Here is a 16319-nt window from a genome sequence, read left to right on the forward strand (position 1 = left end):
CCACCAAGCATGACACCAGTGATAGTGCAGACTTCTAATTTGACTTTGAGCTCTGCTGATTATAAAAACTTACAGTAGTTAGCCCCTCTCATTTTCCCAGTGAGTAGTTTTGGGGAAGAGTTTTACATGTGCATTCCCCTGCCTGTGCCTTCACTCTTCTTTCTCTCCCTCTCTCTTTCTCTCTTGCTCTTCTCTTCATGATCAGGGCTCCCTCCACTCTGCCACACCCACAGTTCTTTTCAACTCTCCACAACATCTACCTTCCCAAAGGTGACTGTTTTTCTGCCTGTAGATGTGCGGTTTGTTCTGTTCTCAGATTTCTTGGGTGTTCAGAATGATTTGATATTTTTCTAGCTCTGTTCAAGGGATGAGACAAACTTAAGGTCCCCCTATTCCTCCACCATCTTTACTCCTTTGCCACATCTTCTTTATCCATTCATCAGTCAGTGGATACATGTGTTGCTTCCATATCTTGGCTATTATAAATAATGCTGCTATAAACACAGGGGTGCCTTATCCCTTTGAATTAGTATTTTTGTATTCTTTGGATAAATACCCACTAGTGCAGTTGTTGAATCATAGCATAATTCTATTTTTAACTCTCTAAGGAACCTCCATACTGTTTTCCAGACTGGCTGCCCCAGTTTGCATTCCCACCCTCCGTGCAGTAGGGTTGATTTTTCTCTACACCCTCCCCAATGCCTTTTGTTTCTTGTGTTGTTGATTTTATCCATTCTGACAGGTTTGAGTTGATACTGCATTGTAGTTTTGATTTGCATTTCCCTGATGACAAGTGATGATGAGCATCTTTTCATGTGTCTGTTGGTTGTCAGTATGTCTACTTCAGAGAAATACCCGTTCATGGCTTTTACCCATTTTTTTAATTAGATTTTTTTGTTGTTGTTTTCAGGTTTTGAGTTGTATTAAATTCTTAATATGGTTTAGATACTAACCCTTTATTGGTAATGTCATAAGCAAATATCTTCTACCTTTCAATAGGTTGCCTTTCAGTTTTGTTATTTCCTTCATTGTGTAGGAGCCTTTTATATTGATTTACTCCCCATAGTTTATTATTGAGTTTCTTTCCCTTGCCTCATGGGACCTTTCTAGAAAAGTGTTGGCTATGGCTGATTTCTGAGACATTATTGCCTATACTCCCTTCTAGGATTTTGAGGGGCTCAGGTCTCACATTTAGGTCTTTAATCCACTCTGACTTTAGTTTTTTGTATGATATAACAAAGTGTTCCTAGTACCACTTTTTAACATGTTACTTTCTGGTTTGCCCAACACCATTTGTGGAAGAGACTATTTCCCACTGGTTATTTTTTCTTGCTTTGTCGAAGATTGATTGACCATATAGTTGTGGATTCATTTCTGTGTTTTCTGTTATGTTCCATTGATCTATATGTCTGTTCTTGTGCCATTATCATACTGGTTTGAATACTACAGCTTTGTGATGCAATTATCATGCCTCCAGCTTTGCTTGCTTTTTCAAGGTTGCTTTGGTGACTTGGGGTCTTTTGTGATTCCATACAATTTTAGAATTGTTTGTTCTTGTTCTGTGAAAAATGCTGGTGGTATTTTGATAGGGATTACATTAAATGTGTAAATTGCTTTGGGTAGTATAGTCATGTTAACAGTATCTCTACTTCCATCCATGAGCATGAAATGTCTATATCTTTGTGTCACCTTCAGTCTCTTTCATAAGCGTTCTATAGTTGTCAGAGTACACGTCTTTCACCTCTGTGGTTAAAATTATTCCTAGCTAACTTTTTGTTTTTGGAGCATTTCCTTAATTACTTTCTGCTTATTCACTATTGCTGTCTAGAAATTGCAACAGCTTTCTGTACTTTGATTTTGTATTCTGCAACTTTACTAAAATCTTTTATCATTTTGCAGTTTTTTTGGTGGGGTCTCTTGGGTTTTCTGTATATAGTATAAGGTCAGCTGCAAATAGTCAAAGTTTCTCTTCTTTACCAAATTGTTGTCTTTTATTTATTTTTGTTGTCTGATTGCTGTGGCTAGGACTTCCAGTGCTATGTTGAATCAGTGTGGTGAGAGTGGATATCCTTGTCTTGGTCCTATTAGGGGAAAAGGTTTCAGTTTTTCCCCATGGATTATCATGTTAATGTGAATTTTTCATATTTGTCTTTATTATGTTGATGTTTGTTCCCTCTAAATCTTTGTTGAGAGTTTTTATCATGAACGAATGTTGTACTTTGTCAAAGGCTCTTGATCTGTATCTGTTCAGATGAACATATGTTTCTTATCCTTTCTCTCATTGATGTGGTGTAACCTGTTGATTGATTTGTGAAAAATAAACCACCCTTACAACACAGATATAAATCCCACTTGATTGTGATGAATGATTTTTAATGTATTGTTGAATTAGATTTCTTAGCATTTTGTTGATGATTTTTGCATCTATGATCATCAGAGATAACAGCCTATCATTTTCCCTGTTAGGGTTATCTTTATCTGGTTTTGGTATCAGGGTAATGCTGGCCTCATAGAATGAATTTGGAAGTTTTCCTTCCTTTTCTATTTTTTGGAACAGTTTGAGAAGAATAGGTAGGAACTCTTCTTTTTTTCTTTTTTTTTGTTCTGTACACATTTATTTTCTATAATATCTCCTAAAGTATTTAACATATTACCTTTAATTTTTAAAAATTTTATTTTTCAGTGTTCCAAGATACATTGTTTATACACCACACCCAGTGCTCCATGCAATACGTGCCCTCCTTAATACCCACCACCCATCCCCCTACCCCCTCCCTTCCAAAAGCCTCAGTTTGTTTCTTAGAGTACACAGTTTCTCATGCTTTGTCTCCCCTCCTTGTAAAGCCATCTGGTCTTGGACTTTTGTTGGTTTGGGATTTTTTGATTACTGATTCAATTTTTTATGGTGATCAGTCTGTTCAAATATACTTTTCTAGAAATTTATCCATGTCCTCTAGGTTGACCAATTTGTCAGCATATTGATTTCTTAATATTCTCTTATAATTGTATTTCTATGATGTTGGTTTTATTTCTCTTCTCTCATTTATAATTTTATTTACTGGAGTTCTTTCCCATTTTTTCCTTAATGAGTATGGCTAGACATTTACCAATTTTATCCATTTTTTTCAAAGATCCACCTCATTCAAAGAAACCAGGTTTCATTGACCCTTTGTATTGTTTGTTTTTTTTTTAGTTTGTATATCATTTGTTTCTGCTCTGATCTTTATCATGTCCTTCTTTCTGCTGGTTTGAGATATTGTTTGTTTCTCTTTTCCTGCTTCTTAGGTGTAAAGTTACATTGTTTATTTGAGATTTTTATTGCTTCTTGATGTAGGCCTGTGTTGCTATAAACTTCCTTCTTAGAACTTCTTTTTGCTATATCCCAAAAGTTTTGAACCGTTGTGTTTTTGTTTTAATGTGTTTCCATGTTCTTTCTTACAACTTTTTTTAAATTTCCTGATTGACCCATTCATTCTATAGTAGCATGTTATTTAACCTCCATGTATTTGTGGACTTAGCAGATTTTTTTTCTTGTGGGTGACTTCTAGTTTCATAGTGTTGTGGTCAGATGAGATATGTGGTATGCTTCAATTTTTTTCAGTTTGTTAAAGCTTTTTTTGTGATCTCATATATGATTTATTCTGGGAAATTGTCCATGTGCACTTGAAAAGAATGTGTATTCTGCTCTTTTAGGATGAAATGTTCTGAATATATCGGTTCAATCCATCTGGTCCTGTGTGTCATTCAAAGCCATTGTTCCCTTGTTTTTCTTTTTAGAGGATCTGTGCATTGCTCTTAAGTGGGAAGTTTAAGTCCACTACTCTAATTAGATTATTTTCCTTTAGTTCCTTTATGTTTGTTATTAACTGTTTTATGTATTTGGGTGCTCCTGTGTTGGGTACATAAATATTTAGAGTTGTTCTATCTTCTTTTTGAAATGTCCCCTTAATGGTTGTATAGTGCCCTTCTTTGACTCTTCTTACAGTCTTTGCTTTAAAGTATGTTTTGTCCAATATATGTATTGTTATTCCAGCTTTCTTTTGACATCCATTTGCATGTTAGATGTTTCTCTGTCCTCTCACCTTCGATGTGTAGGTGTCTTTAGGTCCAAAATGAGTCTCTTTTAGGCAGTATGATGGGTCTTATATATTTTTTTAATCCATTCTGATACCCCATGTCTTTTGATTGGCGCTTTTATTCCATGAACATTCAGAATAATTATTGATAAATATGTATTTATTGCCAATGTATTCTCTATTTTATGGTTGTTTCTGATTGCTCTGATTTTTCTTCCTCTCTTCCATGGTTTGCTGGTTTTCTTTAGTGATATATTTGGATTTCTTTGTATTTTCTGCATCTCTATTACAGTTTTTTTTTTTTTTATTTTTTTTTAATTAATTTATTTATTTTTATTTGCTTATTTACAGCATAACAGTGTTCATTGTTTTGGCATCACACCCAGTGCTCCATGCAGTACGTGCCCTCCCTATTACCCACCACCTGGTTCCTCAACCTCCCACCCCACCCCACCCCCTCCTGCCGCCCCTTCATAACCCTCTGGTTGTTTTTCAGAGTCCATAGTCTCTCATGGTTCATCTCCCCTTCCAGTTTCCCTCAACTCCCTCTCCTCTCCATCTCCCCATGTCCTCCATGTTATTTGTTATGCTCCACAAATAAGTGAGACCATATGATACTTGACTCTCTGCTTGACTTATTTCGCTCAGCATAATTTCTTCCAGTCCTGTCCATGTTGCTACAAAAGTTGGGTATTCGTCCTTTCTGATGGAGGCATAATACTCCATTGTGTATATGGACCACATCTTCCTTATCCATTCATCCGTTGAAGGGCATCTTGGTTCTTTCCACAGTTTGGCGACCGTAGCCATTGCTGCAATAAACATTGGGGTACAAATGGCCCTTCTTTTCACTACATCTGTATCTTTGGGGTAAATGCCCAGCAGTGCAATTGCAGGGTCATAGGGAAGCTCTATTTTTAATTTCTTCAGGAATCTCCACACTGTTCTCCAAAGTGGCTGCACTAACTTGCATTCCCACCAACAGTGTAAGAGGGTTCCCCTTTCTCCACATCCTCTCCAGCACACGTTGTTTCCTGTCTTGCTAATTTTGGCCATTCTAACTGGTGTTAGGTGGTATCTCAATGTTCTATTACAGTTTTTTTAATATGTCATTACCATCAATTTTGTATATAACATCTTCTGCATATAGCTCTATATTATTTAATGGTTTGGACCAATTCTTTATTCCTCTCCTCTCTCTGTGTTAAGTATATGGTTTCATATTTTATATCTTTTTATTTTGTGGGTTCCTTGTCTGATTTTTTTTTCCTTGTCTGATTTTTAGAGAAATACTTGTTTTTGCTGCTTTTATCTTTCCTACCTGTATTCTTTCACTTTTAGTCTCTCCTTTCCACTCAGAGTCCCCTTTAATAGTTCTTGCAGGTCTGGTTTAGTTATCATGAACTCCTTTAATTTTTGTTTGTCTGGGAAACTTTATCTCTCCTTGTAGTCTGAGTTAAAGCCTTGTTGAATAGAATATTACTGGCTGCAGATTTTTCCCATTCAAAACTTTGAATATATCATGCCAGTCTCTTTTTGCTTGCAAAGTTTATGCAAATAAATCCCTTGATAGCCTGATGGTGTTTCCTTTGTATGTAACTGTCTACTTTTGTCTTGCTGCTTTTAATTGTTTATCCTTTATCACTGTATTTTGCCATTTAATTATAATGTGTCTTGGTGTGAATCTGCTTTGTTGATTTCGTTGGGGGTTCTGTTTGCCTACTGGATCTCTTTCCTTGCCCAATTAGGAAAGTATTCATCTATTATCTCTGAAAAAAATTTTCTGTGCCCTTTTATTCTTCTTCTACTTCTGGGACTCCTATAATGTGAATATTATTACATTGATGTCACTGAGTTCTCTGAGTCTATCCTTGTTTTGTATATATGTTTTTTTCTTTTTTCAGGTTGATTACTTTCCATTACTCTGTCTTCTGGGTCATTAATTCATTCCTCTCGTTCTCCCAGCATGGTGGTCATTCCATCAAGTGTGTTTCTCATTTTGTTCATTGAGCTCTGTATCTCTACTCTGTTATTCCTTATCTCTGTTTTAAGACTCTTCTTTATGCCTTCCACTATTTTTTTTTCAAATCCAGTGAGTGTCCTTTTGATCTTTACTTTAAATTCTCTATCACGCATGTTACTTATATCCGTTTCACTTAGATCTCTGATCATGGTCTTGTCCTCTTCTTTCATTTAGGACAAATTCCTCTGTCTTTTCATTTTTCTGTTTCTGTGTTAAGAAAGTCAGCCATGTCTCCTGTTCTGGAGGATAGTGACCTTATGAATAAGACATCTGAGTGTTCCCTGTTCCCCAGTGGTGCTTCCAAGAGTGTCTCCAGTATGTGTCCTGGCCACTTTATCCTTCAGGGCAATTGCTTGCAGAGGTTTTCTTTGCCTGTTGTTGGCAGTGTTTTATCCTTGGCCTAAGTGTGGCAAGTTTTAACTAGGTGTGCTCCAGTCTGCTTTTGCTACCACCTACAGAACCAAGGCCCTGCAGATCTCCCTGGTTGGGACACATGTTTGGATAGGGGTTTGGGCACAGAGGGGCCCTTTGTACTGGGACTGAGGCAAGTGTAACTAGGAGGGACACTTCCCCCAGAGCATGGGGGACATGGCCTGGTGTAACCAATTTAGGTAGTGTGGAGGCTGTGCTGGTTCCTGCAGATGGCTCTGTGTTTATGCTGAAGGGCTGGGAAGGTAATTGATGCCTGCCAGTTCCTTTGTTCCTAGAGGTGTCTCTCTGAATGCTGCCTCTCTGTGACATGCTCTGAGATGAGCAAATAACCACAGCGGTTTGCTTCCAGGTGCTCTTCAGATCACTGTTTCCACATTAAATGTCCACAGGCTGTTTGCTCTGCCTTCTCTAAGAGCAGTGGTTCTAAGTTCTCCCCAACTCCTGCCCACTGACCTTTAAGCCCAGCTGGTTGCAAGCACTTCTGAAATTTGTCCCCTCTCACTTTCTAAGCCATTTGCTATGGAGATTTGTTTTTCCTGTGCTCTCATTTGTCTGTCATCCTTCTCCAAGATTGTAGCTCCCTGCCCACTGTAGTGGCCATCATCTGTTTCTCTCCCAAACCTTAGTCTCCATACCTTTTACTTTCTTTAATGTGGCCTCCTTTCTGACTTTAGTTGTAGAGTTTGTTCTACGAGTCTTCATGTCAATTTCTGTGATTTAGGATGATTTAGTAGTTATCTAGTTTTATTCGTGGGACAGGGTGAGCCTAGTGTCCTCCTACTCTGCCACCATCTTCTCCTCTCTCTGTTCTAGAATGGTTTGCAGGTTTTAGACTCTGATAATCCACGATTCACCATATTCCCACAAGTATATATCCTGTCAGTTTTCTAAATACCTGAGAATTAAAGAATATTTTTGTGGAGATGAAATATGTTAAAGCTTAACAGTGGAGCCAAACCATTGCTAGACCATGCTTTTTCTTCACACATGTGTATTCTAGAACCCTTTACCCACTTGTCATGGCTAATGTATTATATGAAAATCATTCTAAGATCACCTGTAAAGGAGAGAAATATGCCAGTACTATTCATCTTTATCATATATCATTCAAAATTGATTATACAGAACACTTTTGTTATTTATCATTTCCGCATGTCACATGCAATCCCAAAGGTCCAAGACATGGAAAACAGTAGTGATCATGAGCACAGATTTAAGTGTAAGACTTGGAACCAAATCCTAGATCCAACATTTGCTAGTTTTCTTACTTGGGACAAATTATCTAATACCAGGAGGCCTGGGTGGCTCAGTGGGTTAAGCCTCTCTCTATATAGATAATCCTAAAGAATCAAACAAAACAAAACAAAAAAACCTTAGAACTGGGGCACCTGGGTAGCTCAGTGGGTTAAAGCCTCTGCCTTCGGCTCAGATCATGATCCCAGGGTTCTGGGATCCAGCCCTGCATTGGGCTCTCTGCTCAGCAGGTAGCCTGCTTCCTCCTTTTTCTCTGCCTATCTCTCTGCCTACTTGTGATCTCTGTCTGTCAAATAAATAAATAAAATCTTTTAAAAAACTAATACCATAAGCCTGTCTTCTAATCCATAAAGAAGGGAACAACAGTGTTTTTCTCACATAGTTGTAAGGATTAAATGAGATGCTGCATGTAAAGCACCAAGTACAATGTCAGTCACATGCTAAATTCTCAGTGAGTGTTAGAAAATATCGTTTCCCCAGAGAAATTAGCCATTTTTCTGATAAACAAGTATTTCCATTGAGCACGCTTTGGGAGCACAGCATTTAGCTAGAGAGCTTGGGCATAGCTACCACTTACCACCATACAGAATATGTTGGTTATGCTAGACAGAGAACTTGGTAATTTATAGTCATTCATACACATTTTTAACAAAAATTATGTTATTTTAGGAATAGCAAATTCCTAAAGACATGGACCTCTTCGAAATCTGATGAAAGAAGAATAAAATCTCTCACATTCTCACAGGATTAATATCCCTCTCAAGCAGAGGTTGGCTAACTATGGCTTTTTTGCCAAATCTGGCTCACCATCTATTTTGTAAATTTCACAATCCAAGAATGATTTCTACATGGTTTAAATGGTCGGGAAAAAAAAAAAGTATTTTGTGACAAGAAAACATTATATGAAAGCCAAATCTTAGTGTCTATAAAGTTTTATTGGAATACAGCTGCACTCCTTCATTTATTGTCCGTGGTTGCCTTCATACTACAGTGGCAAAGTTGAGCAGTTGCAAAGGAGACCTTATGGTTTACAAAGTCAAAATATTTACTCTCTGGCCTACTGCAGAAAAAGATTGCTGGTATTTCTTTAAGAAGGATGAGGTGTACCATAAATATATGACTCATCTCCCCTTTATAATATTTGCCAGCTGTTCTATGGGACAGGAGACTAAATAGCCAAGCTCCAAACATCTGAAGGGCAAAACCAAATTTTCTAGTCTTTTTTAGCTAGGGAAAAGCGAGGCTCTCAGTCAGCACCTTTGGAGTTAGCCAAACCTGAAGAAAAGAGAGGAATAAGTGGTTGATTGACTCTTAACACTTGGTCTCAGCTCAGTATCTGATTGGATTAAGATGATAAGCACCTTACCCTTCCTAAAGAGGAAAAGGGTGTCCTTTCTCATAGGAGATACCCTCTGGAGCTTCTATGGTTCTTTTATACACAGTGTCCACCATGCAGACAAACAAAATATTAGTTATGCAAAGAGGCAGAAAGATGTGACTGACAGGTAGAAAGATGTGACTGACAAACAAGAAAATAACAGTAGACCTATAGGTGCTCTAAATATTGAAGTTTGTAGAAAAGGACTTTAAATTAACTATGATTAATATGTTAAATAGAAAATATGAACAAGTAAAGATAAGAAATGGATAATTTCACAGAAATTGAGATTACTTAAAAAATCAAGTGGATATTCTAGAAGTGAAAAACATAGTACCTGAAATTAAGGACTCATTGGCTAAATTTAGCAGCAGACTATATACAAAAGAAAACAGAAGTAATGAACTCAAATAAAAGTAAATAGAACGTAGCCAAAGTGAAGCACAGAAAGAAAAAAGAATGAAAATAACAGATTGTGAGAAGGTAAATTGCAGTGACTAGTCTCAATTACTTAGAAGCTCAATGCTGAATATCATCTCAATTTTATACAAAGAAACAAATAGAATTTTTAACAATCCTAACTTCACTCAGAATTTTATTAGTGATTTGTCCCATTTTTATATCTTAACTTGCTCAAAATGTAAATAAGATAATTTTGTGAACTAAATTATCAGTGAGTAGATATCACGTGATGGCTATTTAAGAAAATTTATTGTTATAACTTTAAACATCTTTATCCTTTCCTGTTTGTTGTAACACCAGCTTTTATGTTTTTATTTAAATTCCAGTTAGTTAAAAATAGTGTAATACTAGTTTCAGGTGTACAATATAGTGATTCAGCACTTCTGTACAAACACCCAATGCTCATCACAAGATAACTCCAGCTTCTTAAAATCTTCTAAAAAACTAAGTACGAAAGCAGCTTTTTAATGAAAGATTTAAAATATGATAAAGTACAAAGAAAAGCATTCTAATGGGTTAAGGTTGAGATTCAAGAAGAGTTTTATTACTGTTAACCCTTTGGGAGCAGAGAGCTCTTGATCAGCTCAAGGGGTGAAGAAATTTCTAAGAGGAAAGATGTAATCCTTAGTTACTCAAAAAAGCAGGAGATGAATCTTTTTTAAAAGGCAGAAAACAAATGACCTAGGCTAAGTGGCTCTAAACTAGAGAGATCCACATTACAGTTACTGAAGTTGTTTGTTTTCTGAAATTCACTTTCCTCAAGGATTATAAATTAGAATCTTCAGAGGTGAAGCCTCTAAGCAGATGGATTGTAGGCAAAGCTCCACAGGTAATTCTCTGTGTGTATTCCTCTAGTTAATAATGTCTGACATAAGCTGTGGATAAATTAAAATTCTGAAGCCTTTCAATAAATTTTGAAAGGTAGAGATCAATGAAGCATTTCAATTTGGGTGAGCTGAAGTTATGACTAGACTTTGGACAAGGATATATATTAAGGAAGTAAGTGGAAGTGTTAGAGAAATTAGTCAACTGATTGGCATTGTTAAGCAAATTAGGCACATTCAGACTTATATAAAATATTTGTCATACGCTTACTGCAATACGTTTGATAAAGAAGAAAATGTGGGGCGCCTGGGTGGCTCGGTGGATTGAGCCGCTCAGGCGCCCCACATTTTCTTCTTTATCAAATGATCTCCCTGATATGAGGACATGGAGAAGCAACATGGGGGGGTAGGGGGATAGGAGAAGAGTAAATGAAACAAGATGGGATTGGGAGGGAGACAAACCATAAATGACTCTTAATCTCACAAAACAAACTGGGGGTTGCTGGGGGGAGGTGGGATTGGGAGAGGGGGAGCGGGCTATGGACATTGGGGAGGGGAGGCGAACCATAAGAGACTATGTACTCTGAAAAACAACCTGAGGGTTTTGAAGGGTCAGGGGTGGGAGGTTGGGGCAACCTGAGGGTTTTGAAGGGTCAGGGGTGGGAGGTTGGGGGAACAGGTGGTGGGTAATGGGGAGGGCACGTTTTGCATGGAGCACTGGGTGTTGTGCAAAAAGAATGAATATTGTTACACTGAAAAAATAAATAAAATGAAAAAAAAAAATGTTTCCTAGGATGCTTTTCACTTGTACTGAGCAAGCACTTCCACCAGGTGGCAGTAAAGATACATTTGAGAAGAAGCAGAATGAGTTTCTTAAACTTTTTGTGTGTGATGGATCTCTTCTCAGAATAATGCTTTTTAAGTGGATAAAACAAAATATATGGTAATATATGTGCTTATTTAAATGTATTAAACAACAGTGCCTAACAGATCTAATAAAAGCCATAGTTTTGAAGTAGTGGTAAGTGTAAACATTTCAAAGTATTTGCAACTGCAGCATTATATGAAAATATTTGTGATATCTGTGAGTGACAAAATCTGAGGTCCTCCTAATACTATTGTGTGTTTGTTGCCTACATTCATTACTGAAGAAAATGTTCATCTTCAGTCCGAGGTTAATGAAAATGAAGACAAATTTCCTACACTTAAATTCATAGATCCAGGAATTCTGTCCCTAGACCCCCGAAGGGATCCCATATTAAGAATTTCTGTCCTAAAAAAGAGTTTCTATCCTATGGAGATCTATATGAGTGTATGGATAGTGATTACTTATGATCTGGGTTTTTTAAAATGTATTTGGTAGTGAAGTTACATATAGGTATATGACACTTTATGAAATAGAAAGTTTGTGAAGAGATGGGCATAAAATAAATTATTGTATGTAAATCTGTTTTTCCCCTTTGTTTTCATAAGACTGGAAATTAAATTCCTCTCTGGGAAAAAGATATGTTTCCCAAATATAACTAAATTATTTTAAATCAGATTTTGAAAAACAAAAGCAAATTTCTGAAAAAATATATTTTTTTAAGATTTTATTTTATTTATTTGACAGAGAGATCACAAGTAGGCAGAGAGGCAGGCAGAGAGAGAGGAGGAAGCAGGCTCCTTGCGGAGCAGAGAGCCCAATGCGGGGCTCGATCCCAGGACCCGGAGATCATGACCTGAGCCAAAGGCAGCGGCTTAATCCACTGAGCCACCCAGGCGCCCCTGAAAAAATATTTTTAATCTTACATCACAAAGTAAATATAAAAATAGCTGTTTCTTGCCTACTTACCACACACAGGGTATTATATGCAGCACTTCATATTATTATACTGAATACTAAAATAATTGTATTACATTGTTACTACTCTAACCCCCATTTTATAAGAGTCAGGGTGGTGGTTTTGGGAGTCAGACTATCCCTGATTCAGTCCTGGCTCCATTTATGAGCTAAGTGAGATGGGTAAATTTTCTTAATGTCTGTACATTAAAATGTCCTTTTCTATAAAACAAGGATGATATAAAAGTATTATCTGTCTCATGGTGGTAATGTGAGATAATACAATGTAGTATCTTACCTGGCACACAGTTTATCAAGATCACCAATGATCTGCACGTTGCTAAATCCAGTCCATCTTCAATCTTCATCTTATGCAATCTGTCAGTAACTTTTAACACAGGTGATTACTCCTCTTCCTTGAAACAAATCTACTCACTTGGTTTGTGGGATACCACTTGCTCTTGGTTCTCTTACTTCACTGACTGGCTGTTCCTTCTCAGTCTTTTCTGATACATTCTCCTAATTTTCTTAAATTCAGAAGAAATGGAGTATCCAAAGGACTCATTCCTTAAACCTCTTCTCTGATGCTCTAGATGATCTCATAGTTCCATAATTTTAAATGCCATCTATAAATTAGTACCATAAAATTTATAAAGCAGCCAAGACCTCTCCTGAGCTCCAGAGACTCACATTTCTAACAGATTACTCAACATTTGTACTCAGATGTTTAGTTAGCAGTGCAAATTTAGCACATCCACAACTTGACACTGACTTTGCCTTCCCCCAGACATGCTTCTCCCACATTATTCCCTATCACAGTAAGTGTCAACTCCATCCTTCCAGTTTCTTAAGTTAGATTCTCTCTCACACAACATACTCAGTCCACTTAGGAAATCCTGCCCATTCCATCTTCAGAAGTTATCCAGAATCCAGTCTCTTTTTACCACCTCCACTGCTACTGGTCTCTGTGCTTCCACACTCATTTCCCTGTAGTCTCTTCTCCCTACAGACAAGAGTGATCTTTTTTTTTTTTTTAAGATTTTATTTATCTATTTGAGAGAGACATATATAGGAGGAGAGAGCAGAGTAGGGAGGGGAGGGAGGCGCAGGCTTCCCACTGAGCAGGGAACCCAACATGGGTCTCAGTCCCAGGATCTGGGGATCATAACCTGAGCTGAAGGCAGACGCTCAACCGACTGAGCCACCCAGGTGCCCCAAGAGTGATCTTTTTAAAAAGTAAAACATCATGTCACTTCTCTGCTCAAAACGGTCCATCTAGCATTAAAGTAGAAGAGAAACACCTTACCATGGACCTATATGGCTTAGCCTTCTATTGTTTTCTGATCATGTCTCTGTCACTCTCACTGTACCCACCATCACCACATCTTACCTGTTCTGTTCCAGCCATACTGACCATTTTGTGGTTCCCCAGGCTTGGCCTCAGGTCCCTTATACTCTCAAGGCATTTTCCTCTGATAGCTACAGGGCTCAAATCCTTACCTCCTTCAGTTCTTTGCTCGGTTACCACCTTTTTTTTGAAGGCTACCCTGTAAATTGCCCAAGTGCTCTATATGCCCCTCCCTGGTTTTTTGTTTGTCTGTTTGTTTTGCATAGCACTTACTGCCATCTGATATATCTTTTACTTAATTTATTGTCTGTGTTGCCAAACTTAAATGTTAGGTCCATATCAACAGAGATTTTTACTTGCTTTTATTCACTGCTGTATTCCCAGTACCAACAATTCATTTGTGAAATGAGTGACTCTTTTTCATTTTAATACTTTATCAGGTGCTACACAGTTTATGCCTGACCCCAAGCTCATGGATCACGGACAGTCCCATCCAGAAGATGTAGATATGTACAGCACTAGAAGCTGAAATACCCTGCATAGAGAACTACAAGATGTATGAAGTTGAAAATAATGATGGAAAAATTATGTAAAGGGTAACTGACACAGAGTATAACTTTTTCTTGGGGGTGTAACTTTTAAACAAAGTTTTTCTCTCACATCTTCTAATGTAGTGTACAGTTTGACCAATCACATAAGAGATTAAAACACAAACTGTGAATTTAATCCAAACAATATTAAGTGATTGATGAAGAGGTAGACGTATTGGGATGCATTTAATGATTTTTAAGGTGTGTTTATAAAAAAACTAGAGTAAATATATAAACACTGATAAAATATGTATGTGTATATATAAATATTTATACAGATACATGCACATATTTGCTTTAGCTTTTTCAAATTAATGTTAGCTAAATTAGAATGGTGTGTAGAAGGTTGTGTCCCCTCCTTTTTTTTTTATACCCCAGAGCTGGAATAAAATATCCATTATTTTACGACACTTGGGCTTGGTTTTGTCTGTTTTATAAATGGCAACTCCTCTTAAATGTCCAAAAACACTTCTTTTAAGAGGACCATAGTCTACAAGGCACCCCAGTGCTACCTAGTAATCCTACTGGTTCCTTTAGGTGGTTTCCTGTTCTGTTCCCCAGGAGAGATATTACAAACCTTCTATTCTTAAGCCTCCTATACCTGCCGAAGATGACTGTCTATTATATAGAGGGGAAACATGAGCTTTATGACCATTTTCAACTTCTTCCCTCTACCTTCAAGACTTACCTCTTTCTAGCCATGCATCCCCTTCATTTAAGGCTAATGCTTATTCGTGTTCCTGATCTCCTTCTTTCCCATGTTTTTCCGTACCATACTCTATCCTGTTTAATCTTCACCTTTTGGTTTCTCTTTTCATTAATTTCTTTTCCTCAATCTGTAAATAGCTTCAGATCTTCTTTGTCCAAAAACAAGAATAACAAAAACATTTCTTTAACCCTGCCGCTTCCTCTCAAGCTGTCTTTCCTTTCTCTTTCCTATGATTGCCATACTTCGGGAAAAAATAGTGTCACTTTCTTACTTCCACACTTTTCATTCCTCTCTAACTTTCTGACTCCCTGACCTCTTTACCTATTTGAATTTTCTGTAATTATTGACTCTTAAACACTCCCTCTGAAACTCACTCCTCCCTTTGCTCTCTGTTATTCCTGCTTATCTTGTCATTCTTCATTCTCTTGCTCTGAATCAAAATGCTGTGGTTCTTCAGGTTGCATTCCTAGTCATCTTTTTGCATTTTATATGCTCTCTCATTTTCATTCAATATACTTTACTGGCTGTAGCCACCATTTATATTTCCTTATCATTTACGTTTCCAGCTCCCATATTTCTCTAGAGCTATATACCTATTTTCTGATTATTTATTAATGTATCTCATATACCTTATATCCCATAGGTATCCCCAGTGTTAATATGCCTAAAACTAAATTGCTTCTGCCTCTTTTCTTTAATTCCTGTGTTTTTCAAATCTACTCAGCCTTTTCTATTCTTTAATCCTTGCTTCCATTCAAGTTTTCATCACCACCTTCCTGAATTATTACAATAGTCCTTCATCTGCCCTCCATCAATCTTGCTTTCTGTCACTTGAGAATGTGTTGTCTCTGCAGGTAACAGTAAACCAGATAACAGTCAATGAGAGTCTATTTAAAGTCTGGAATTGGACAGTACAGGGTTCATTCAGTAGCTCATTAGTGCCAGCAAGGACCTAAATGTATTCTCTTTTCGCTCTGCTCTTTAGTATGTCAGCTTGTCATCTTATGGTCACAAAGTGGCTGTTGTTGCTCTGGGGAATATATACACGTTCAGTGTAGGAAGAAAAATTAGGGCAAACCCTACCAGATGTTTCTGACCCTCTCTTATCAAAAAAGTAAATGCTTACATAGAGCGCCTCTCAGAATTCTTATCTATATCTTGACTAGAACTTACCATGTAGCCACCTTAGCTCAAGGCAAATGGGCAAATCATATTTTTTTCCTATGGTGAGAAAGGCAAGGAGAAAGGGATATGGAATGGGTGTTGAGTTTCAGCTAACTTACAGTGTCTGCTACCCTATTCTTCTAATCCATCTGTCATATTATGGCACAATTGCCTTTCTAACAACTATTATGATTAGTTGTCTCTCAGAAATCTTCCAGTGGCTCATCATCACTTATA

At 37.3% G+C, this 16319-nt stretch overlaps 1 protein-coding gene across 3 annotated transcripts in view; it reads left to right on the forward strand.

The window, feature by feature from the left end:
• The window catches only part of APOOL (apolipoprotein O like), a 125917-nt gene extending 111296 nt beyond the window's left edge, over window positions 1-14621 (forward strand). For 2 of the 3 annotated variants that reach the window (XM_045995386.1, XM_045995388.1), the window contains one exon: window positions 14060-14620. In XM_045995386.1, the coding sequence (XP_045851342.1) occupies window positions 14060-14148 (89 nt within the window). In that variant the 3' untranslated portion in view covers window positions 14149-14620. Of the gene's footprint in view, window positions 1-14059 lie in introns of all 3 variants that reach the window. The other variant, XM_045995387.1, reaches the window with a different exon arrangement.
• The last annotated feature ends 1698 nt before the right edge of the window (window positions 14622-16319 follow it).

The sequence above is a fragment of the Meles meles genome, chromosome X (genome assembly GCF_922984935.1).
Source record: "Meles meles chromosome X, mMelMel3.1 paternal haplotype, whole genome shotgun sequence".
Taxonomy (NCBI): domain Eukaryota; kingdom Metazoa; phylum Chordata; class Mammalia; order Carnivora; family Mustelidae; genus Meles; species Meles meles.